General features: G+C 36.5%; 1 protein-coding gene across 2 annotated transcripts in view; it reads right to left on the bottom strand.

Annotated features, from left to right (window-relative positions):
- Positions 1–2,049: 2,049 nt before the first annotated feature.
- The window catches only part of LOC111057775 (CCN family member 1), a 146,615-nt gene continuing 124,522 nt past the window's right edge, over positions 2,050–24,142 (bottom strand). For both annotated transcript variants that reach the window (XM_039431199.1, XM_039431200.1), the window contains exons 6-7: positions 13,472–13,659; positions 2,050–7,460 (exon numbers count right to left, since the gene is read on the bottom strand). In XM_039431199.1, the coding sequence (XP_039287133.1) occupies positions 7,053–7,460; positions 13,472–13,659 (596 nt within the window). In that variant the 3' untranslated portion in view covers positions 2,050–7,052. The remainder of the gene's footprint in view (positions 7,461–13,471; positions 13,660–24,142) is intronic.

The following is a 24,142-nucleotide window of genomic DNA, read 5'->3' as shown; positions in this document are numbered from 1 at the left end:
GAAGGTAAAACCGATTGGTTAAGTATTCTATATTGGTCAAGGATTAAATTGAAGATTATTTTAAGCATAAAAGGATACAGTATTCTGCCTTTGCACTTCCAATTGAACACTTTAGCACTAAACTAATTCGTGTAGCTTTCTGCGTTGTAGTCTTCTTACTCGATGCACGTTGGGGAGCTGGATTGCTTCCACGTTCAAATGCAGTCATTGATCAGGTAAATTTGAAAACTCTGACATCAGACCTGAGCCAGCCAGGTCATTCGGCATTTATAATATAATAAAGGAAAGGATCGGCTTATAGGGGACAGGAAAAACTAAAGTCTTAAAAATTTCGGTAAGTCAAGACTTCATTTAGTTAAGTTTTTGATTGGACACCTGCGGAGCACGGGTTAATTGCTAGTTATTATGATTATTATCATCTGATAAACTGAAGAAGCATCAACAATAACAACCGAACTAGCTGTCGATAAACTGATTTCAATCAATCAGATTCAAATTATGAATAGTTTCAATATTGAAATATTGTATTATTGAATAGTGAGTATGAATAATGTATAAAATTCCTTCGTCAATTAATGAATTAATCAATTCATAAATTCCATCCATTCGATTCAACTCGAAATCTGTAAATTTCAACTGGAGCCTCAAACATTGTGAATGAAATGTGACTATTCTGGAACTCAATCCTTGGAAATTGGATAGCATAGCTCGAGTGGAAAAGGAGAATCGTGACTTCTAGAAAATAAACGAATAAAAATAGGAAACAATTGCAGCGTTTTCTTTGAGTTTTCGCATTAGGATTGCCCTCCCTGCTGCGGTCTCGGGGATTTTCACGAGAGAAATATCACAGGCGTTCATCGTTCATCATTCAGGTGTGGTGAGGCGAGGAGGGAGAATGGAAGAGAGGGTGGAGTGAGAGAGAGGAAGAGAGAGAGAGAGAGAGAGAGAGAGACTGTGTGAGATGTAAGAGGAGAAGGAAGGGCTACAACTGTCATGTATTATTCTGTTGAGCTAGAACGCCGGATGAAACAGAGAGCCACTTGCTGTGTAAAATGCGCCGCGATACGAGAAAAACAATTTGAAGAGCAGCAGAGTCACATACTTTTGGACTGCCACTTCTCTACCAATGAAAATGACGGAGATGAAAATAGAAAATAGGAGTTGAGAGAAAGAAAAATGTGCGTGAGAGAGAGAGTGTGGGTGTGCGTGTGTGAGAAGAGAGTTTGAGATAAACTTCGCGGTTCCGTAACCCTTTTTACCAGAGTGTTAAATGTTATAGCTTTCAATAAATCTTATTTATCGCCGGAAAAGAACGTTCAGACATTGCTTTTACCCGCGCTCCGCCGTCAAGTCTTCATACTCAACGATGTAACAGCTGTTTCAAAACTCAAATCATTACTGTGATAGATGGCTGACATTTTGACTGCCCCTAACTTATCTAATCTGATTGTAGTGGAGTGATAGTGAAATGAATTGTCCCTGATGTGATGAGATATTCTCATAGTAAGTTATCATTATCACTACTTATCAAGGCATTATTGAAGACTGATATACTGGAGAAATAATTGTGGATCGTAAAACATCATGATTCTTCTGATTTTGAAAGAGTGATAATAACATAAGTTCTCGTTGATAACTAACTTATAGTATAAATGAGCTATTGTTTACTGAAAGGTTGAGCGATGAGGAATAACCAAGAGTTATGATGTAATAGTAATAACTCGGATTTGGTGTGATTGTAATACAGTACTGGATACTTAATGGAAGTTTCAATCCCATTCCATCAATTTCCGAATGGGAATTTCATCAATCCCCATTCATTTTATTCGAGGGCAGTAATCAAACCCATCCTTGGAATGAAGTAAAGCCTGAGGATTTATTAATAACTATTATTAAACGAAAATCCAAATTAAAAGCATTTGAATAAATGAAATATCTCAGTAATTTGAAGAGCTATTAACTGAGAGTTGATATCCTAGCTCATCTATTCTATCACGAAACAGTTTCTAAGGTATACTTGAATTAGTTTCATCTCAATTGAAAAATTGAAAGGAAATTCGCCTCTCGTTATCCAATCCATCATTTTCTGTACAAAGCAAAAGACGAAAAAATACTATCGTTTCTCCGAATGGATTAGTCTGAGAGAAATTTTGATTCCAACCCCTCATTATGTTTGAATCGGATTTGATGAAAAAGATTCTAATTTATTCCAGAGAGTAATATAACCATTCCGTGTTGATATTGACGCGATTGATGTGAATTTCTTGTTTTGCTTCTTGATATGGTAGTATATTGATTATTGATAAATGACAGTATTTGGGGTAGTAAAACGGGGTTTTTGAAACATCAAAATAAGTATTGAATTAGAAGCGTCTCCTAGCTACTATAGGATCATTAAAGCTATGATAGAAACCTTTGGATGAAAACAAACACTGACTTCACATTCCACATCACAATTCTCCAATCTTTCATAGTATTGAGTACAGGTGTACAATTTTTAGCTGTAATTGCTGTAATGTTGAAAACTACCAGACTCTGGTTTAAACAATAGTTTTTAAGGATGAAACACTGTTTTTCTTTGATTATTATGTATCAATTCTATGAAATAGAACATGTCTGGAGTTCTACAGAAGAGTAGATAATAATCAAGCGCAGCAGACATTGAATGAAGATTGGAAATCTCAAATATATATTATAAACAGAGTATTTGCTGGTTTCAAGAAAACCCTTTTTTATTATTAACAGAGTACCAAATAATCATTGACAAAAGGTTACAGCTTCTCAATTCAATTAACAATAATATAAAATGAAACGTGAATGAGATTCAATACAACAACTTAACATTGAAGAATCTTATCATCAAATGTGAAAAATGAGAGAAAAACAAAAATTAAAAGTATCTTGGTATACGATAGGATAGTTCGCAATTTGAGACTTGGGAGTGTTGATGAAAAATATTATCATCAAACTTGAAAAATGAAAGAAAATAGAAAAATTGAAAGAACTGTGGTCTATGATAGAATAGCTCGCATTTCGAGACATGGGACTATTGATAATGTTCACATTAAAAAACTAATAATCAACTATTTTTCCATCAAATAGATATTGAACAGTGTTGAAATACCTCATTGCTAGTCCTATCCAAATAGAACGATCATCACTGCATCGTGCAAAATGGGTTGCGAAGCTGTTCAGTTTTGTTCTATTGCTGGAGAGAAGGCAAGCCGGAGATATTAGAGAGAGCCAGTACATCATTAAACCATGTTCAGCACACTGCTCAAACTTTTTCATCTCCAAGCTTCCACTTCTAACTGGACTTCGGTGATGTTTCAGACCACTTTATTGTAGCGGAAACTTTGCTCTTGCTTCTTCTTTTTCTTTTTTCTGTTTTCTCATCCGTTTTGTTCTTTTTATTATCTTTATTTTTCTTTTCTTCCTGATCTTCTTCTTTCTATCCTTCTTCTTCTCCTGTATTCTTCTTGTTCTTGTTGTTCTTCTTTCTTCTCCTTCTTTTTTTCTTCTTCTACTTCTTCTTCTTCTTCTTCTTCTTCTTCTTCTCTTCTTCTTCTTCTTCTTCTTCTTCTTCTTCTTCTTCTTCTTCTTCTACTCTTCTTCACGCACCTTCATCTCATGTCTTCTTTATCTTCTTCTCGCTCCATCTTCTCATGTTTTCTTTATTTCTCTTCTTCTTCTTTTTCCATTCTTTCCCCATCTATCTTCTTATTCATCCAGTTTCCACTCTATCTTTTTATCGGAAACTTGTAACGATGATTTAGTGCCGCAAAACCAGCCGAAAGTGTTACGTGATACACAAACAAATGAGAAGGCGAATACAGCCACAAATCCCCCATTCCCCATCCTTCCTGTTTTCTTCCTGTTATACTCCACAAATATCTTCTATAAATCCATTTCCACTGAGTGGATAAGCTTGTTCCAGGTCTCCATCCTTACTGCAAGTAGTTCATGTTCAGAATGTGAATTAAAACAGTGAGACAGTTGAATCTGTTGACGTATATATTATCCTCAATGCTAAAATTAAACTTGGAAATTCTCTCCAATGTAATGAAGGTGGAGTGCTTTATCTTCCAAATTCTCATGCAATCGTGGAGGAAGTGAGTTTTATTCAACTAGAGAGAGTAGAGAAGAATATTTCTTGAACGTCTATCGAACATCTCAAGCTAGTTGAACAGTTTTCAAGGAGAATGCTTTTTTACTAAAGATAATCGAAATTGAGATGTTCTTGAACATCAAGATCAACTTGAGATGAATGAAGCTACAAACTAATATGAAGATGTAAAAGTTGAGACTGACAATAGTTTATAAAATACTATGCAAATCCCTTTTTTCAATGACAAGAGTATACCACAAAAGACCAAACGGATTCAAACTCCAGTTAGTATTATGCAGAACATTCTACTCATTCTTTGCAGAACATTCATGAATACTTCATTCTTAACACTTATTGAGAATTTGATCTCCTCTCAGTACTGTATATCGTGATAAATTTCCAGTTCGATTTCAGATAAAGATAAGGAGAATTCGCTCTTATCAAATCAACAATGAGTTGTTATCATCTTGTCATGAACAGAAAAACCTTCAGTTTCAAAATTACTTAAGGTTCTAATAATTAATGGTTTCTAAATCCAATTCAATGGAGTCATTTTTCTAACCCTATACCAATAATGGGTATGCAATTCAACCATAACACTGGAATTGGAACCATTCATTTCTTTGACAATCAAGGGAAGCGAATAAAATGTTTTGAGTTGTCATGGAACGAGTTAGCCCCGATTGGATAGCACTGATTTTTGTATAGAACAAGATAACACAAATGTTAGAGTGAAGTCAATACATCAAACACACAGGTCGTTGATATGAGGTACAGATGAAGTGCAGTAGTCGTGAGCAAACTGATTAATATCACCGACAGTTATAGGCACGCAATATCGCTACACATTGATCTTGACTTTTTGTCAGACAGCAGCAGCCTACATGGCGGGATATAGATAACCGAATAGACAGTTAAATCGTGGATATTGGATGGGTTGTGATGATGAATTCGAGCGATCTTTGCCGGCTCGAATCACAAACACAATCGCGTTTTTGGTTCTGAGCTGGTCGAGGGTAATATTAGATTTTCGTTTCGACTCGAGCGTGGCCTCTTTTTTCAGTGACTGCGCGTTTGTATTGCACTGGGAAATGACCAATATCCGCTCTTTTCCAACCATCGTTCGTCTACTTGCGGTTCGTTCTCCAATTCTGGCGCAGCATGATAGCATGTGCTTGAACGGCTTCGCCTCCTCGCCTTACGATTCATCGTCTGCTGACATTTTATTTCAGACATCTTCTGTGCTGACTTCAATCATCGACGTTTTCGGTGGTCGAGCAGGAAATCAAAAGTCACGCTATCTCAAGCTCCACTGTAGGAAACTACAGAATCAGGGAATCTTTAGAGTATGAATGACCGTAAATCTGAGTTTTAGTGAAGGAAGGGAGTTGCGACTTGATTGGTTTATTCAAATGTAAGGTCCTGAAAATCCTCCTGTGCCTTAGAGACGTGATGGATGAAAAAGGTAATAGAAATTATAATAATGGGTGCAACATTGATGAAAACAACAAAATGATATGAGACACAGAAGTGTCATTAAGTGTGATTGTAAGTGGCATTACATTTGAAGCATAATAGAAAAAAACAAAGTTAGCTGTTCACGTTTTGGTGAGGGCTGCTCTTATAATCCAGGAAATAAAAAATCGCAGTACCCTTTATTAAAGCCTTCTAATAAAGGGTACTTGGATTTTCTATCTCCTGATAAGGATAATTATTTCTAATCTAGTTCGAGTCGTCGAAGTTACAACATGAAACAAAATAATTATAAAGAAAAATCAGTAGGAATGTCGAAAGATGAGAATGTAACGTAGAAAAAGTGGCAAAATCCTCGATTTTCTAGTAAAATTACGTGACAATACACACCGGTTACCTGTTTCGTTTTCTCTATAATAATTTTTATTGATGTCAAATTCACATCATAAGTTCCTCGGAAATTTATGAAATCATTACTTATCTTCATTTTCCTCCTCAATGAGTTGCATTGAAATACAGAGACAATTTCACAGTAAAAATTTGAAACTTCAAAAGTCCATCAATGGAACTGTATAACATTAGTCTTTTCAGGCTCATTACATTTCAAAAGGGCTCATTTTATGTTTCACATCAAAAGGGTATTGTTATGATTTGTAACTGATAGCTCAATAAATCACAATATATTCTCTCCATGAACAATGTTCATAGAACTTCGTATCATATGAACTTATGGCTGATAGTTCTCTCTAACACATTTCTTTTGCCACAAACTTGTAAACAAACTTGTAATTTCATGGTTGATAGTTCAAACTCCTTAGTAAAAATGTGTCACTGTTATTAGAATAATGACTGATAGTCAATAGTTCATTCTTGATACCTCAATCCTGGACTGAAAGATCAGAACATGATAGTTCAATCTAGCCAATTGAAGTCCATTTAAAATAACCTACGAGGAATATGCGGAGCAGAGAAATGGAGGGAGATCAGCCGATTACAATGATTAATAGAGTCATAGAAAGAGTCGCAGTTGCCAAGTTGTCGATCAGACTCAGTCGATCCAGGAAACTACTAGGTCAATCAGTCGATCCAGTCGAGAGGATACTAAGTATGGGTACAGTTACTATATCAGTTCCTATATAACTGTTCTAGTCCCATATAGTAACTGTACGTATATGTATAATGAGCTGTTGAAAACTCACTAAAGACTACCGAACGCTGTATCCCTACTTTTCTTTATTCCCCATATCCTTCCAAATCAGAGGTTGTTTTGAAAATGGACTATAATAGGCTTGACCGAACTATCAAGGTATGTTCTTCCAGTTCAGGATTGAGCTATCAAGAAAGAATTGACGACTTCCAAGTCGGAAATTGTTTTGAGTAGACCAAAATTTTCTGTAATCATAATTTTCGTTGACTGTCCACGTAATTAGAAGTTTGTCACAAATTAGAAAAACGAAGAGTTGCGAAAACACTAGTTGGAAGGCACGGTCCTGTGCACTCTGTGAAGCAGCAGCGGTGTTTTGTGTGTGGTGGCCGCAACCGCATGCGACTGCGGCATTTTAACGCAGTGACACTTGATGATCCACTCAACGTCTGCGAACACGGACCGCGCGGACGAGTCGTGCGGCGGAAGCGCCGTCTGCGGGTCGTCCGCGTTCCGCCAGAGAGCGGCTCGCTCGGGACCCGGTAGCAGAATCGCGTCCGCAGGGCAGAGCAGTTCTAGCCGCAGGGTGCGACTCAGGTCGGGCGTGCAGTGCCCTGCGGTGTGCGGACAGTCGCCGCAGTGTCGTGGCCGCAGCGCGCGACGACTCACGCAGCCGCCCCACACCAGGCGCTGCTTCACGGCGCTGCGTTCGGTCGCCTTGCACTCGTGTCCTTTCTGAAACATCAACATCACACACATCAATCAGTATAGAAAAATATTGTTTGTAACGAGAAAAATATAAATAGAAACAATTTCACATAATATTGAATACTTGAATCCAGTTATACAAAAGCCTGTTGAATTTCCATCATGATTAAATGAGACGAGAATCAATAAGAGGAGGCTTTATTCGAAGAGGAAGCTTCTCTCATTGGTTCTCATGGTTAACAGTTACAGGTTTGTGCAACCTTGGATCGTTAATGAGACAAAATCAAGAAATATATGCTTTAGAAGACCAAAAAAAGAAATGGATGCCGGTACAGGCCAATGGAGCCTAATCTTTGTAAGATGATGATGATGATGATGATGATGATATCTTTTGGGAGACGACCAAATATTGTATTTTTCAGATAAATGGAAATCAATTGCACAAGAAACATAATAATTATATCGTAATTATATTGTCGACACACCACAAGAATGTCACTGACATGGAAGGAGGGGATTGAGAAAGCGCGGCTAGAGATTGCTGGTAAATTTCAATGTTGTAAACTTATTCCTTGTTTGCACTTTAAGTTAAGTATACAAAAAGTATCTTCAAATATATCAGTTTTCTATCTGCTATAATAATTCACTCTTGTAACATTACCATTTCGAGTTTTGCCAGTTCACTAGTTGTTGAAATTTGTACAATAGAGCAAAAATCGTCACAGTAGGATGAGCGTTCAAAATGATAGTTAAAAATGAAATAATCGTTTCAAGTCGAAAATGAAATCGCGGTGAAAATACTATAATAGAGCTTTAACCCCGTTGAGAGCTTCCAGGATAAAGTTTGGTTTGGAGCCAAATCTTCTCGATTGAGTAGTCTCAATAGTCTCAATTCGCTCTTCAACTTTCCATACCCTTGTGTAAAGTGCGAAAGTGGTGACACGGGCACAAGAGAAAGGTGTGGTCAACTTGGGTTTACTGTACGATCGACCGTATATTCCGGAGATGACAAGCGTTGAAGGGGGGTAACAAAGAGGTCAATTTGTCCCCCTCCTGGTAAACCACATCCCCTGTGGGACCCTGTCCTTTCAGGAAGTTCGGGATCAGGAAGCTGGGTGAGGAATTTCAAAGCTTAGCCACCGACTACGGAAAAACAAAGAGAAACTATAATAGGAACAGATTCTTGTAGACATCAAAGCTTCATATTCATGCGAATTTTTTATTTTCGTAAGGCCAGATTGTTTACCCACGGGTATAGCCGTGGATAAAGCGAATAACTCTCTTTTTATTTTGCGTCAGGAAAATATACATTGGAGAAGAATGTGCGCATAATATAATATCCAAGTGAAGTAGGGCTTTTTTGATAGGTCAAGACGTTTTTCATAAACATTGAGTGAACATATATTTCACGCTATTCCGATTATAATCAAAGCCTAAGCCAAGTTTGAAGTTATTCCAGGAAAATCGAATTGTTAATAATATTAGAAACTATCAGATTAATAGAAAGCCAACCAACAATCAATTACCAGAGTAGAAGTATTCAGAGTTATATATAAAAATGATTTTAAACATAATTGTTTTTGTTCTCAATCTGTTCTTGTAAACAGAGATGGTTTTCTTTGTTCAAGCCAACTGCACTTCTTAGTAATTAAGACTCTTGCACCTTGAAATACTGATTGGTGATTGGTCTCATTAGTCTCGAGTCAAATTCCTCAGTTTCAGTCGCAGTTTAACTGTAACTTTATAGAATAATAGAATATAACAGAAACTTATAATGAATCTATTATTTTAGTGAACGTGGCAGTTGCGATTGTTGACTAGTGGCTGGCGTGCTGGCAAGACGATAAGCTGAGCTCCACCAGTGGCGTTCATAAATTAAGTAGAACAGAAATTCCACATCGGTGCTTGCCCTGCCCGGTACCCAGGACCGTATATATTTCACTTTATAACTTATAGGCAATAAATATCAACTCACAATACAAAAGCGTCCGCAATATTCAATTTGCTTCGGGCTTTACGATTATATTAAATTCAGAGGCTCATGAAACACGCCTCTCCAGAAATTTCACTTTGGCAGAAAAACGATTTCCCTTATCGCTTGACTGGGTTCAGTGGCATCGATGATCGCGTAGGTCATACTATCAACATATTTTCTAGAATCCAGTCAGGTAACTAGAGTTTTTGAGAGCATTTGTTCAATACATCTCCCACATGATAATAATGTTTCAAAGAATATCATTCAGACTAAATGGGTCGGCTAGTGAAACAATGATGAAGTGGATCATAGTCAATATCAGATTCTTGTTATGTGTAACATTATCTCGTGAATCTTGTGTTATCTTTTGTGAATAAGTTTGTGAGGAATATCAAATACTATTCAGGGCTCCGAATTCAGTAATTTCAAATCTATTTTTTTAGTGATAGCATGTAAGGCTAGCTACACACACATAGATTTTTGTTCGTACGATATTTTGCCGTCCTTATGAATTATATTAGATAAACAAAACTTGATAAACATCATCTGTTTGAAATCATCTGTTTAATCTAATAAAATTCATAAGGATGGAAAAATATCGTGTGAATAAAAATCGATGTGTGTATGCTGGGCTTGAGTGTATGGAAAAAACCATGAAATTTGAAACTGTGAAAAAATGTACTGATAATAACGATGAGAATGAGAAAGAGAACCTTGGGAGAAATAACCAACTTTTTAAAAGTTTTCTTGAGTCAAGAGAATTGGGGATAAGACCATAAAGATGGAGTTCCTAAGTAGATATAGTCCATCACGATCTATGGTCCAGTATGTGAGGAGGGAGAATGGCGAATAAGAACCAAAGCTGAAATTAACACCTACAATGCTGAATTCTACAAGGGAAAGATATAGTACGTTATATAAAATCCAGAAGAATTAGCTGGCTTTGTCATGTTCAGAGAATGGAGGAGAACAGAATGCAGAGACAGATGCTTTCTGGGAGAATGGAAGGAACGGGAAGAAGAGGCCGCCCTAGATCACGCTGGCTGCTAGATGTGGAGAAAGATCTGACACGCTTAGGAGTGAGGAATTGGAAGAGGCAGGCATGTCAGAGAGATGATTGGAGGCGAATAGTTGAGGAGGCCAAGGTCCACGCAGGGCTGTAGCGCTTCGTAAGTAAGTATCACGATCTAGTAGTGACCAAAAGCCAAGATTTTTCTAAATGAACTTTCTTTTTGTCAAAATGAATTTTTCTTCAATGTCTTAAATTTTGTATCATGCTTCCAATAATTTCTGCCACATGAATTCCTGGAGATTACATAGGAAAAGTATCAATCTCATCAACCGGTTCTTTGATTGGAAACTCTCAAAACTGTCTTAAAACACTTAGATCAGTAGAAAAATTTGAAATTCCATACAAATTTACTTCAATATTTAGCTTCTGAATCTATTTAAATCTATTTGAAGATATTTCTGTGAAATCAAGAAAGATCCTCGATTTCTGTGGAATCAAGGAAGATCCTACGACCTACCCTTGGGATTCATTCACCGGACTAGGACATGGATCACCCTGACAGTGAGACTTGATTCAATGTTAGTAATATACTCCGATGAAACTGATATAGTTCATGAGAATATTGCAGAAATCTACATGTAAGCTGTTCATACAACGTGTTAGTGAGCTAGGGAGCTGGACGCAAGACCAAGATCAAAGTCTCGAGATAGAACACGGTCTCTGACATCCTATATGAACAAGGATATGAATATTCATACCTTGATAGTCTTCATCAAAATGTGATGGGAACTTGTAACTAATATAGATTGCTTATTCAAATTTCTATACCGTACTCTATCAGTGGTGGACGCTTGAAGTTCGTTGATCGATCTAAAAAGAAAGAAATATAATCCCTTAGAATAGTCTCATATTTAGAAGTATTTCAATGGGGCTCCTGAAATTCTCAATTATTCTGAAAAATTACTATTAATCTTCTTTATATTTCACCTTATCTTATATTTCTGGAGTCACTTCTTTATACAAACACTCTTATAATAAAAACACTACCTGTTTCAGCTTTCAAGCCATTTCCAAGTGTCCTTTTTTTAAATGAATTATTATTTACCAGTGAACAAATATTCTATCTTTTTCAGCAGCTGGCTAAGGCTGGAAATAGCCTACCGGCGTACACCGTCACAATACTTCTCATAGTTGCTTATGAAGACATGTCTAATTGCAATGAGTAATCAGTGTGAAATAGTCAAATAAATTTGTCTATAGATCAATAAATATTTGTCTATTTGTCAATAATTTTTTTTCTTGTAAATAGACAAATTCAGACAAACCTAATGGTGGACGGTACAGTCATAGAGAGGGTCCATAAGTATAGATATCTGGGGACGTGGGTAGAGGAAAGTGGGGATTCGACGGGAGAGATAAGAAAAAGGATTGAGATGGCCAGATCGACATTTGTAAAAATGAAAAAATTGTTCACGAGCCGGGACATAAATATAGAATTGAAAATGAGGATGTTACGCTGTTACGTGTTTTCCACTCTCTTGTATGGGATGGAATCATGGACCCTCAAAAAGAGCCATATGGATAAGTTAGAAGCCTTTGAGATGTGGTGCTACCGCAGGATGTGGCGGATACCGTGGACGGATAGAGTCACCAACATGGAAGTCCTAGGGAAAATGAAGAAACAATGTGAAATTGTTTACACCATAAAAAAGAGAAAACTCTTGTATCTTGGACATCTAATGAGAAGCCACAAATATATAACCCTGCAGAATATAGTTCAAGGAAAAATCAGTGGAAAAAGGAGTGTTGGGAGGCGACGTGTTTCCTGGCTTAAAAATTTGAGGGATTGGTTTGACTGCAGCAGCAAAGACTTGTTTCGAGCGGCAGTGAATAAGATCCGGATTGCTGTGCTGATAGCGAACCTCCGATAGGAGACGCACTAATAGAAGAAGAATCAGTGTGAGTTGCGTCATAGGCAACAATGTAAAGTATTGTGACTAAACGTGTTTGATTATGTCTTGTCTTGTCTTGACTAAAAAAAAAAATTCAATCTACAACCTAATGATATAAAAATAGTTTTCAGGTCTCGTGATAGAATACAGTCGCTTAAATCTATTGTCAAGAAATGGCTATTAAGTATTACCCGAGAGGATCTTGAAACCATCTTGAAACCCTATGATTTAATTTCCAGTGACGAATTGCTCCAATTTTGCCAAAACTGATTAATGTTATTTTTTCTTTTTTCCATTAATATATTCTATTACATACTTCAAAATAGTTTTAAATAATGTTTTAGTGTTTGTTCAATAGTTCTTGAAAAAATGTTTCAGTTGAATTCATTGTTTCCTATTGATTGGCTCATTATTCTTCTGCGTTATATTCCTGAACTCTGGCAATGTATTGATTTTCTCCCATTTATTTTTTTTATTCGGTATCATTTTTGTAATAATTTATTCTTGTTTTTCTTTAGTCCTGCGTGATGAATAATAGTTTATTATGATTATTAATATTAGATTGATTTTTCATATATTTTCCTTGTTGAGTCTGTATCAGCCAGTTTTCTCTGTCTCTGTTTTGTTCCTTGTCTAACTGCATTGCTCTCTAACTGTACTCCATCATGCGGACGTGATTTTATCACTTGCATGGTTGACTATTTCCACATATGTTTCATTTATAGCTCTATAGTGTAGATTAGAATGGAGATATATCAGTATTATTATTTATTTTTTAATATTTAATTGATGAACTTCCTTTATGTATTATACTTCATATTATGTGTCATTATCATTATCATAGTATTTATAAGTAGTTGGTTATTTTCTTCCACTTGCACAAGTTGTTTGTTTATTTTGTCCTTTTCTTGTGGAAATAAATATATTATTATTATTAACTTGTGTGCGCCTAGCCTAATTCTATTTTTTGAAAGGGTACCATGCAATTATTTCTATATCAATAAGGTTCATTCTATGTTGTTTTACATAGATAAATCTAATCTATTGTTATCATCTTTGGAAGAGCAAGCTAGTTGGCGTGTTGACAGCATAAACTGACCCTGATATGATGACGAGGTGATGAGGGGGGGAGTAGAGTTGGCTGATCGCAGGGTCGCAGCTGACAGAGTCGCGTCTGGTTGCGGGCGACGCATTGCGGATTGTCGGACGACGTCCGTCTGCTCAGGCCTTGGCCGCACTCCGATGAGCAGCGCGTCCAAGCAGACGTCTGCGGTCTGCATTCCGCCACTGCAACCAATCACAACGCACAACCATTGAATGAATGAATGAATAAATCTGTGTTTGTACAGAATCAGTATGATACTGATCAAGATACAAATATCGAGGCACAGAGCTTCGCTCATTATTTTTATTTATTGATAAACATAACACAATTATTATTTAAAATGATCGTGTTTATATTTTACAGCTGGCTATACGTCAGCTTATGAATTTCGGGGATGAGATATTTTGATTTCCCACAGACCGAGTGTGTCTCACTCACTTTTTTATAATCCACAGACGACGAAAGTCTCAGCTGTTTTTCCAAGGATGAATAAATTATCCTTTAATGTCGTTCAGCGAGTTTTCCCAGGGATGAGACCTAGTGCAATCGAAGTTTTATATCATAAACCTACTACAGGTATGTTCCAAATTTTGTGAAAATCGTTGGAGTTGTTTTCGAGATCCGTTGGACATAAATAACCATATATAAATATAAATAACCAAATATGAAAATATATTCAGAAATTACTCGCCTAATTTAATAGGATAAGCATAGCATGAGCTTATATGAGGAGTGAAATGAGCGTGTTCGTGGTGCATAAGTCTGTACGCACCTATAAACATAGAATTTTGTTCGAACGTCCGGCGTCCGTTGGCTTTACTAGAATAGAATAGAATTATTCATTTATTAATTTTAAAATTAGAATGATTAATTCTTAATTTCAATTTTAATGATAGAATTTTGCTTATTTTTTAGGTTTTGTTGAATTATTGTAGTATAGTCAACAAACGTGCTATGAAGTAATTTTTTGTGATTTACTGTTTATAGATACTTCCATCATAGTATTGCCATAATAAAAAAATGTTTTATTAATGTATGGTACTTTCTATTGTCATTCAATTGATAAAAAGTGTAATTATTTGGACGCACGATCTTTCTTTATCGGCCGTCCAAAATCGATGTGTGTGTCCTTGTTTGAATGGAGATCTTGTAAAGAGAGTGTGATTCATCAGATCATTCATTTCAAATTTATCAATGTCTTCATCAACTGGAAAATTCTATAAAATATAAATATGAAAATAGAGCTAACTTTCTTACTTCCTCTTCCTTAATGGTGAAGTGAATAGAACTAGTATGAAATCGAATGTACCATGACATTATTTTAAATGTGATAATTTGCGTAATAGGTAATATTCAAATGAGGGCTATGACATGATATCATTATAATTTATGATAAATTGGAGGAGTTGATAAGCTATTCGATGAATCGGAATGAACATTGAGAAGGAGGGAATTGATCAAGTTTGTGAAATAAATAAAAAAATGTCAGGAAAAGGGAAGAAAGAAAAATACTTATAGCAAACAAATAACGTCTGAGAAAATGCAAGATGCGTGGGGTGGCCCCAGAGTTGGTGGTAGGGGGAGGGGAAGCAGAACAGAGCAAGCCTATACACAGTGCTTTTGAAACTGGAAAAATATGTGTTCTCTGGTGATATAATAGAATTTGTTTCTCATATGAAGGGAACGTTCTGGAACGACTGCCTTGTTGAGTACACACAGGCACTAAATCACAACAAACACTGCTCTCTCTTCTCTATTCTAAGAGGTGGACCTGGATGGAGTATGATATTTACAGTCATACACCGTGTACAATATGTGTATTATCCCCATGTCTCATAGCACGGTTGGAATAATGAAATATTTAGCTCTTTTTTTATCTATTATTCATCCTGTTTGCTTTCCTTCATATAACATCGTGTACTTCTTTCTACTGCCTGCATTCTATGTTCAATTCCACAGCACAAAACGCATTCAATCAGTGAGTGAATTACTGTATATGCAACAATGGAGTCCTGTGTGTAGCATTGATTACAAGCTGTATTATTACTGATAAGAGCTCACATCTTATTACTCAATGCTACTACCTTCATGTATCAGGAATTCGAAGAATGCTAGAAACATGATTTCTTTTGATATTGAGTGAATTCATTTCGCTCTATTTGTGATTATTCACAATGATATCAAGATTGAATATGATGTTTGACAGATTGAATACCTTCTAAAATCTCATCCATTCATGATTAGAAGTTTTATCAGGCACAAGGAATATTACTGAAAAATGACATTTTTTGTTTCAGTTTCCCAGTCTTATTTGTAGCTTCCAATAATGATTTCAAATCGCGATAAGTTGAAAGAGATTTTGAGCACAATGAAAGAGGAAGCAAGAGAGCTGGGTCTAGAAATTAATATTGGAAAGACTAAGTATATGAGAATGTCTGCAAATGAAAGAAGAAGGAACGTTGACAACTTGATACTATCAGATGATTGCAGCATTGAAGGTGTCAGCGAGTTTAAGAATCTTGGACTTACACTGACAGCCGACAATAAGACTAGTCAAGAAATTTCTAGCAGAATTATTATGGACAATCGAGTGTATTTTGCAAATCAAAGGATTTTCAAGAGTAGAATAGTATCAAGAGCAACTAAAGTGAAAATGTACAAGACGTTAGTCCGACCGGTTGTGACATATGGAGCAGAGACATGGACACTGCTGAGCAGGGATGAAAGAGCACTGAAGTCATTCGAGAGAAAGATGTATCGAAGGATCTGGGGACCACTATGTGATGGAGGGGCTTGGAGAACCAGACATAACAGCGAAATCGATGAGGCTAGGGGAAGGAAATATTGTGAGATTTATTAAGGCAAGAAGGGAATGGCTTGGACATGTGATGAGACTGAATATGGAAAGGACACAACTTAGACTGCTGGATGGACGAATGATGGGGACGAGAAAGAGGGGATGACCGAGAACGAGATGGATAAATGATGTGATAGGTGATCTGCGTGTGCTGGGCGTATCCAACAACTGGCGGCAAAGATCCCAGAGATGAGACGATTGGAGGCATTGTGTTGAGGAGGCCAAGGTCCACCCAGGACTGTAGAGCCAACTAAAGTAAGTAATAATGATTTCAAATCCATATTCAGCTATTAATAGAGCTAGTAAAAATTGAAATCACTTGCAAGTAAATACCGTATCAATGGAATGGATTTTTTTATAAATGATACTATGACTAATATTAGTCTGTACAATCTGATAATAAGATTGTGTAGAAGGTACTATTGAGAATTTACAAATCGAGCCGAAATGAATGATTTTCTTACTTGCGTAGCCTACGTTTTTGTAGGTTATAAGTGTTCACGATTACGTGCACACACTTATATTTTGCGTGTAAAATATTATTTCAACTATTTTATTATTCTGATAGATTCAGAAGTATTAATTGGAATTGATGAAATGAATTGAAAACAGTAACAACTTTACAACTTGTTTTACAGTTCCACTTTCTGTCCAGACGTCATCCTACATATTGTTTGAGGAAGTAATGTAGAATGTAGAGGTTGGAAAATAACTTTTCTCAGTGTAGGGAACGAGTGTTATAAGCCATAATGAACGTGTGTAATAAACGTGTTATAAGTGGTGAAAAATGAGCTGTTCATCTCATGAACAATCTTTGATCCATCCAAGAGAAAACCTTCTCAGTCCCATTCACAATCAACCACTCAGGATATTCAATGGAACACTTGAAGAATGCATTACTACAAAGTAAGGCACACTGCCTGTTGAGAACGGAATTGGAAAAGGCGACTGACATACCATTCATGTGTCATGTACAGAGATGGAGTCGGAGGAAGTGAGAGAGAGTGAGAGTAAGAGAGGATGAGACATACACCCACTACACACAATTCCCTAGCGAACCTCTGCTCCTGTCGGGCTAATTGGATTAATCAATACGACAAGAGACTGACGGAGCGAAATTCTTGAATGCATTCTCAAAGACTTCTCTCCATTACCGAACTCTGTGGACTTGTTCTTCCGTATTCCATTGCTAACCGTTCAAGAGCGCGTGAGCATAGAAATCAAAGCTGCTCGGAAAACTAAATTTGAACTAGCAAAGAACCAGAACTTAGTTTTGAATCGATAAGGAGTGGAATTATGAGCTATTATAGAGGTAGAACTTCTCAAGATGATGAGCTCATTAACTTTAACATGAGAATGGAAATTACTAGAACATGAACTTATAATATCGTTAAGGATAGATAAGTTACTAGGAGTGCAACTTCATGAGGATGATGAGCTCAGTAATTTCAACATGAATATACAAATTACTGGAAATTCTTAACTATACCTGAATTGTGAGTTATGGAGAATAAAATCCTCACTATAGTGGAATTTGCTAATCATATTATCAGCAGAACAGTTTTGAAAGATGAAAATTGGTTTTCTTCTTGATCGCTGGATTATTTGAATAGCAGTAAAATAAAGGGTTGGATATTCTACAATGACTGGGAGCAACAGTGTTATATTCAGTACAGTAGAATATTCTTCCAATCGTCCTGAGTTTTCCAGATCCCTGAATCACTCCATTTCGATATCATTCAGATTTCGAATTATTTGTTTGGTGAATTTCATCGACATATTTCGCAGAAATACACTTCAAAATAATTGAACTAATCATGATGCTCTCCATCAATCGTCAAACTTCACAATATTTTTCCGATGATCAGTGATTAAAACTTGAAGCAGCATTACATTAAGTTTGGGAAGTGTACTTCTCTTTTCTCTCTTCTGAAAAGGGATTTGTCACTGATCTCTTCCTCTCTTTCTCTCTCAGCAACACAATCGACACTCTCCGCTCTCTTACTTTCACTGAAAACGCTTTTATTCCATCGCATCGAAGTAAAACATTCGCGTTCTCTGTAAAGTGAATTACAGTTGAGTGGAGCTCTTATAAATAATGAAAGGGAGTGTTTTCAGAGCGCGGCTCCAATCATAAATATCAACAGAACTGGTACACCTTTTCTATGTGCCTTCGTCCCATTTATTTCGTGGACAGCTCGGCCAACATATAACATCTGAATTTTGAAACCAATGTCCAAGTTGTGAGTTGTTGGTTATGATACAATATGCCAGGTTCCGAAGTGACCGCAGCATTTGTGTTTCCTTGTGGCTTTCAGCAGAAGTGAGTATTGGACAGAAGGAATGTTAGTTGTCGAATTCGGTAGCAACACGTGCAAATATTCGCCCTCGACGTGGAACCTCTGTCCAATTAACAACGACAAACACTGGCGCGCATGCGCGTGCCTACACTACAGCTGTTGTTTAAACGGACCCTTCAAGTGCCTGTTAACATGGGCTTGCTCTAATCCTATAATTGAATCTGTCAGTCTTTGCCTAATCAATCGAAGTCTACTAATTGTAGTGAAGGGCGCGGCAGGTCCTTCCAATTATTCTAATTGCCGAGCCCTTCGTTAAAATCATTTCGCGTATGCCATGCGACACAAACACTGCCACTACTTGAAAGTTCCTGGAACGCGAGAATCAATTATTTGGAATTGAAAGTTCTCTTATAACATAGTGATAAATTGATAATTAAGGCATCAGGATGAAAGAATCAAAGAAGTCCACTCATTCAAATGCTTGGTGTCTGTATTGCTTATAAAATCATAATCACAAAGTTTTTCTTCTATCAACAACAAGGAACCAATAATCATCGTGATTATTCACAATGATATCAAGATTGAATATGATGTTTGACAGATTGAATACCTTCTAAAATCTCATTTATTCATGATTAGAAGTTTTATCAGGCACAAGGAATATTACTGAAAAAATGACATTTTTTGTTTCAGTTTCCCAGTCTTATTTGTAGCTTCCAATAATGATTTGAAATCGCGATAAGTTGAAAGAGATTTTCAGAAAAATGAAAGAGGAAGCAAGAGAGCTGGGTCTGGAAATATTGGAAAGACTAAGTATATGAGAATGTCTGCAAATGATAGAAGAAGGCACGTAGACAACTTGATACCATCAGATCATTGCAGCATTGAAGGTGTCAGCGAGTTTAAGTATCTTGGAGTTACACTGACAGCCGACAATAGACTAGCCAAGAAATTTCTAGCAGAGTTATGATGGGCAATCGAGCGTATTTTGCAAATCAAAGGATTTTTAAGAGTAGAATAGTATCAAGAGCAACTAAAGTGAAAATGTAAAAGACGTTAGTCCGACCGGTTGTGACATATGGAGCAGAGACATGGACACTGCTGAGCAGGGATGAAAGAGCACTGAAGTCATTCGAGGGAAAGATGTATCGAAGGATCTGGGGACCACTATGTGATGGAGGGGTTTGAAGAACCAGACATAAGAGCGAAATCGATGAGGCTATAGGGGAAGGGGAATATTGTAAGATATATTAAGGCAAGCATGATGGAATGGCTTGGACATGTGATGAGAATGAATATGGAAAGGACACAACTTAGACTGCTGGATGGACGGATGATGGGGACGAGAAAGAGAGGAAGACCGAGAACGAGATGGATAAATGATGTGATAGGTGATCTGCGTGTGCTGGGCGTATCCAACAACTGGCGGCAAAGATCCCAGAGATGAGACGATTGGAGGCATTGGGTTGAGGAGGCCAAGGTCCACCCAGGACTGTAGAGCCAACTAAAGTAAGTAATAATGATTTCAAATCCATATTCAGCTATTAATAGAACTAGTAAAAATTGAAATCACTTGCAAGTAAATACCGTATCAATGGAATGGATTTTTTTATAAATGATACTATGACTAATATAAGTCTGTCACAATCTGATGATAGGATTGTGTAGCAGGTACTATTGAGAATTTACAAATCGAGCCGAAATGAATGATTCTCTTACTTGGGTAGCCTACGTTTTTGTAGGTGATAAGTGTTCACGATTACGTGCACACACTTATATTTTGCGTGTAAAATATTATTTCAACTATTTTATTATTCTGATAGATTCAGAAGTATTAGTTGGAATTGATGGAATGAATTGAAAACAGTAACAACTTTACAACTTGTTTTACAGTTCCACTTTCTGTCCAGACGTCATCCTACATATTGTTTGAGGAAGTAATGTAGAATGTAGAGGTTGGAAAATAACTTTTCTCAGTGTAGGGAACGAGTGTTATAAGCCATAATGAACGTGTGTAATAAACGTGTTATAAGTGGTGAAAAATGAGCTGTTCATCTCATGAACAATCTTTGATCCATCCAAGAGAAAACCTTCTCAGTCCCATTCACAATCAACCACTCAGGATATTCAATGGAACACTTGAAGAATGCATTACTACAAAGTAAGGCACACTGCCTGTTGAGAACGGAATTGGAAAAGGCGACTGACATACCATTCATGTGTCATGTACAGAGATGGAGTCGGAGGAAGTGAGAGAGAGTGAGAGTAAGAGAGGATGAGACATACACCCACTACACACAATTCCCTAGCGAACCTCTGCTCCTGTCGGGCTAATTGGATTAATCAATACGACAAGAGACTGACGGAGCGAAATTCTTGAATGCATTCTCAAAGACTTCTCTCCATTACCGAACTCTGTGGACTTGTTCTTCCGTATTCCATCGCTAACCGTTCAAGAGCGCGTGAGCATAGAAATCAAAGCTGCTCAGAAAACTAAATTTGAACTAGCAAAGAACCAGAACTTAGTTTTGAATCGATAAGGAGTGGAATTATGAGCTATTTTAGAGGTAGAACTTCTCAAGATGATGAGCTCATTAACTTTAACATGAGAATGGAAATTACTAGAACATGAACTTATAATATCGTTGAGGATAGATAAGTTACTAGGAGTGCAACTTCATGAGGATGATGAGCTCAGTAATTTCAACATGAATATACAAATTACTGGAAATTCTTAACTATAGTCATACTTGAATAGTGAGTTATGGAGAATAAAATCCTCACTATAGTGGAATTTGCCCATCATATTATCAGCAGAACAGTTTTGAAAGATGAAAATTGGTTTTGTTCTTGATCGCTGGATTATTTGAATAGCAGTGGAATAAAGGGTAAGACTTTCTACAATGACTGGGAACAACAGTGTTATATTCAGTACAGTGAAATATTCTTCCAATCGTCCTGAGTTTTCCAGATCCCTGAATCACTCCATTTCGATATCATTCAGATTTCGAATTATTTGTTTGGTGAATTTCATCGACATATTTCACAGAAATACACTTCAAAATAATTGAACTAATCATGATGCTCTCCATCAATCGTCAAACTTCACAATATTTTTCCGATGATCAGTGATTAAAACTTGAAGCAGCATTACATTAAGTTTGGGAAGTGTACTTCTCTTTTCTCTCTACTGAAAAGGGATTTGTCACTGATCTCTTCCTCTCTTTCTCTCTCAGCAACACAATCGACACTCTCCGCTCTCTTACTTTCGCTGAAAACGCTTTTATTCCATCGCATCGAAGTAAAAACATTCGCGTTCTCTGTAAAGTGAATTACAGTTGAGTGGAGCTCTTATAAATAATGAAAGGGAGTGTTTTCAGAGCGCGGCTCCAATCATAAATATCAACAGAACTGGTACACCTTTTCTATGTGCCTTCGTCCCATTTATTTCGTGGACAGCTCGGCCAACATATAACATCTGAATTTTGAAACCAATGTCCAAGTTGTGAGTTGTTGGTTATGATACAATGTGCCAGGTTCCGAAGTGACCGCAGCATTTGTGTTTCCTTGTGGCTTTCAGCAGAAGTGAGTATTGGACAGAAGGAATGTTAGTTGTCGAATTCGGTAGCAACACGTGCAAATATTCGCCCTCGACGTGGAACCTCTGTCCAATTAACAACGACAAACAATGGCGCGCATGCGCGTGCCTACACTACAGCTGTTGTTTAAACGGACCCTTCAAGTGCCTGTTAACATGGGCTTGCTCTAATCCTATAATTGAATCTGTCAGTCTTTGCCTAATCAATCGAAGTCTACTAATTGTAGTGTTGGTGTTTGTATTGCTCATTACATTATTATCTCAAAGTTTTTCTTCTATCAAAAATAAGGAACCAATAATCATCGTGATTATCACTCTAGAAGAAACAGCGTAGTGCTTAGCAGGTCGGAGAGTTTGTAGCCTACATAGTGTTGACTGATATTTTCGATAATGGTGTTCACTAATTTTGAAACAATTACTAATTTCTGCTAAATACATAGAAACAACATCAATGGACTGCACTGCCAGGACTGTACATTCACATAAGGATATGGATTCTAATTTTGTTAATATAGGTCAAGTGAATTTGAGAAGAAGTTTCTGTTTTAAAGTAGTAGAAGAATAGTTTGTGGTCTTGAAATGTTTTCAAGTTTCAATCATCATTGGAAGCTACTAAACTAATTAATGGATGCTGACTATACTGACAGAAAAACTAGTAAGATTCAAGTATTTGTAATATAAGTTTCAATGACATTCGATATCGATATAAAAATAAACATTATTATAAAATATAATAATAATCATCATTCAGTAATAATAATAATAATATCGAGTGACCTGGCTGGCTCAGGTCTGGTGTCAGAGTTTTCAGGTCTATTGTATATTATTATTATTATTATTATCATTCAGTGGAAAGAAATATAAATTCTTTTTAAACTCACACATTTTTTTCGAGAATATGAGTCCCAAGACAACCAAGGTTCCATTTGATTTTGGTAATTTATTCTTCAATATAAGTGTTTGCTTATAGGTATGCTTGATTTGATGCGTTTGCTTATGATACAATTATACAAGCTGATAGGCATAGGCAAACCTAGATCATCGTTGGAATCCACTGATTAGTTGAGCCTCAGTTAAATCTTATGATTGTATACTTCACATGTATTCATCCTGAGGATGATAAATACAACAAGAATCAAACAACAATCATTAATCGATCACAATAATTCATATCAATGAAAGCTTGATTCTAGACTAAAATTTGAGTAGTAGCCTACAACTACGAACCAATAATATAATTATGATAATTTCTGTTTGTTCAAATAATCATTGAGCGAAATTTTGATGCACTTATTCTATAATAATATTGGTAATATGCTGTTCATGTATCTTATAAATTTGTGATGGAGTTGAATAGCTAGATTATGGACAAAATTGTGTCCTCCTCCGCACAAAATATTCAAAATTTTCAGCTTCCGAGAGCTGGCTGTGTTATTGTTGTGTTGGATTGTACGCCGAGTTGACTTGCAAAATAGCGGTTACAGCCAGAGTGAATTTTACGTGCATTATAATAGGCTGATTAAGCCTCATTTGAATAACTGCGATCATTATTAGCTTATGTAAATACGTTGAATAAACCAGGCTCATCCCTCATGTAACAACAATTAATAACGGTGGTTGGGTGACTACGATAAGCAGAGAACTCATTTTTATGCACACACTTTTAATCCGAATGATTTGGTACCGGAAGTTATATTCATCCCAAAGTCAATGTCCCATTAATGGTTCAAAATGGTGAACGATGCACTCAAATTGCTTTGAAAACGCGATTTTCATTGATTATGGTGATTTTGTTGATAACTCTATATTTTGTTTTGATTTAAACCACAAAGTTTACAATTCTTTTGCAATTGGAAAAGTAAGATCTTATCTGGTAAAAAAACCACCACAGTATAATCATAGAACGTTTC

Source organism: Nilaparvata lugens, chromosome 6 (assembly GCF_014356525.2).
Source record: "Nilaparvata lugens isolate BPH chromosome 6, ASM1435652v1, whole genome shotgun sequence".
Taxonomy (NCBI): Eukaryota; Metazoa; Arthropoda; class Insecta; order Hemiptera; family Delphacidae; genus Nilaparvata; species Nilaparvata lugens.
Note: the sequence above shows the minus strand (reverse complement) of the source record. Positions and strands in the feature narration are given on the sequence as shown.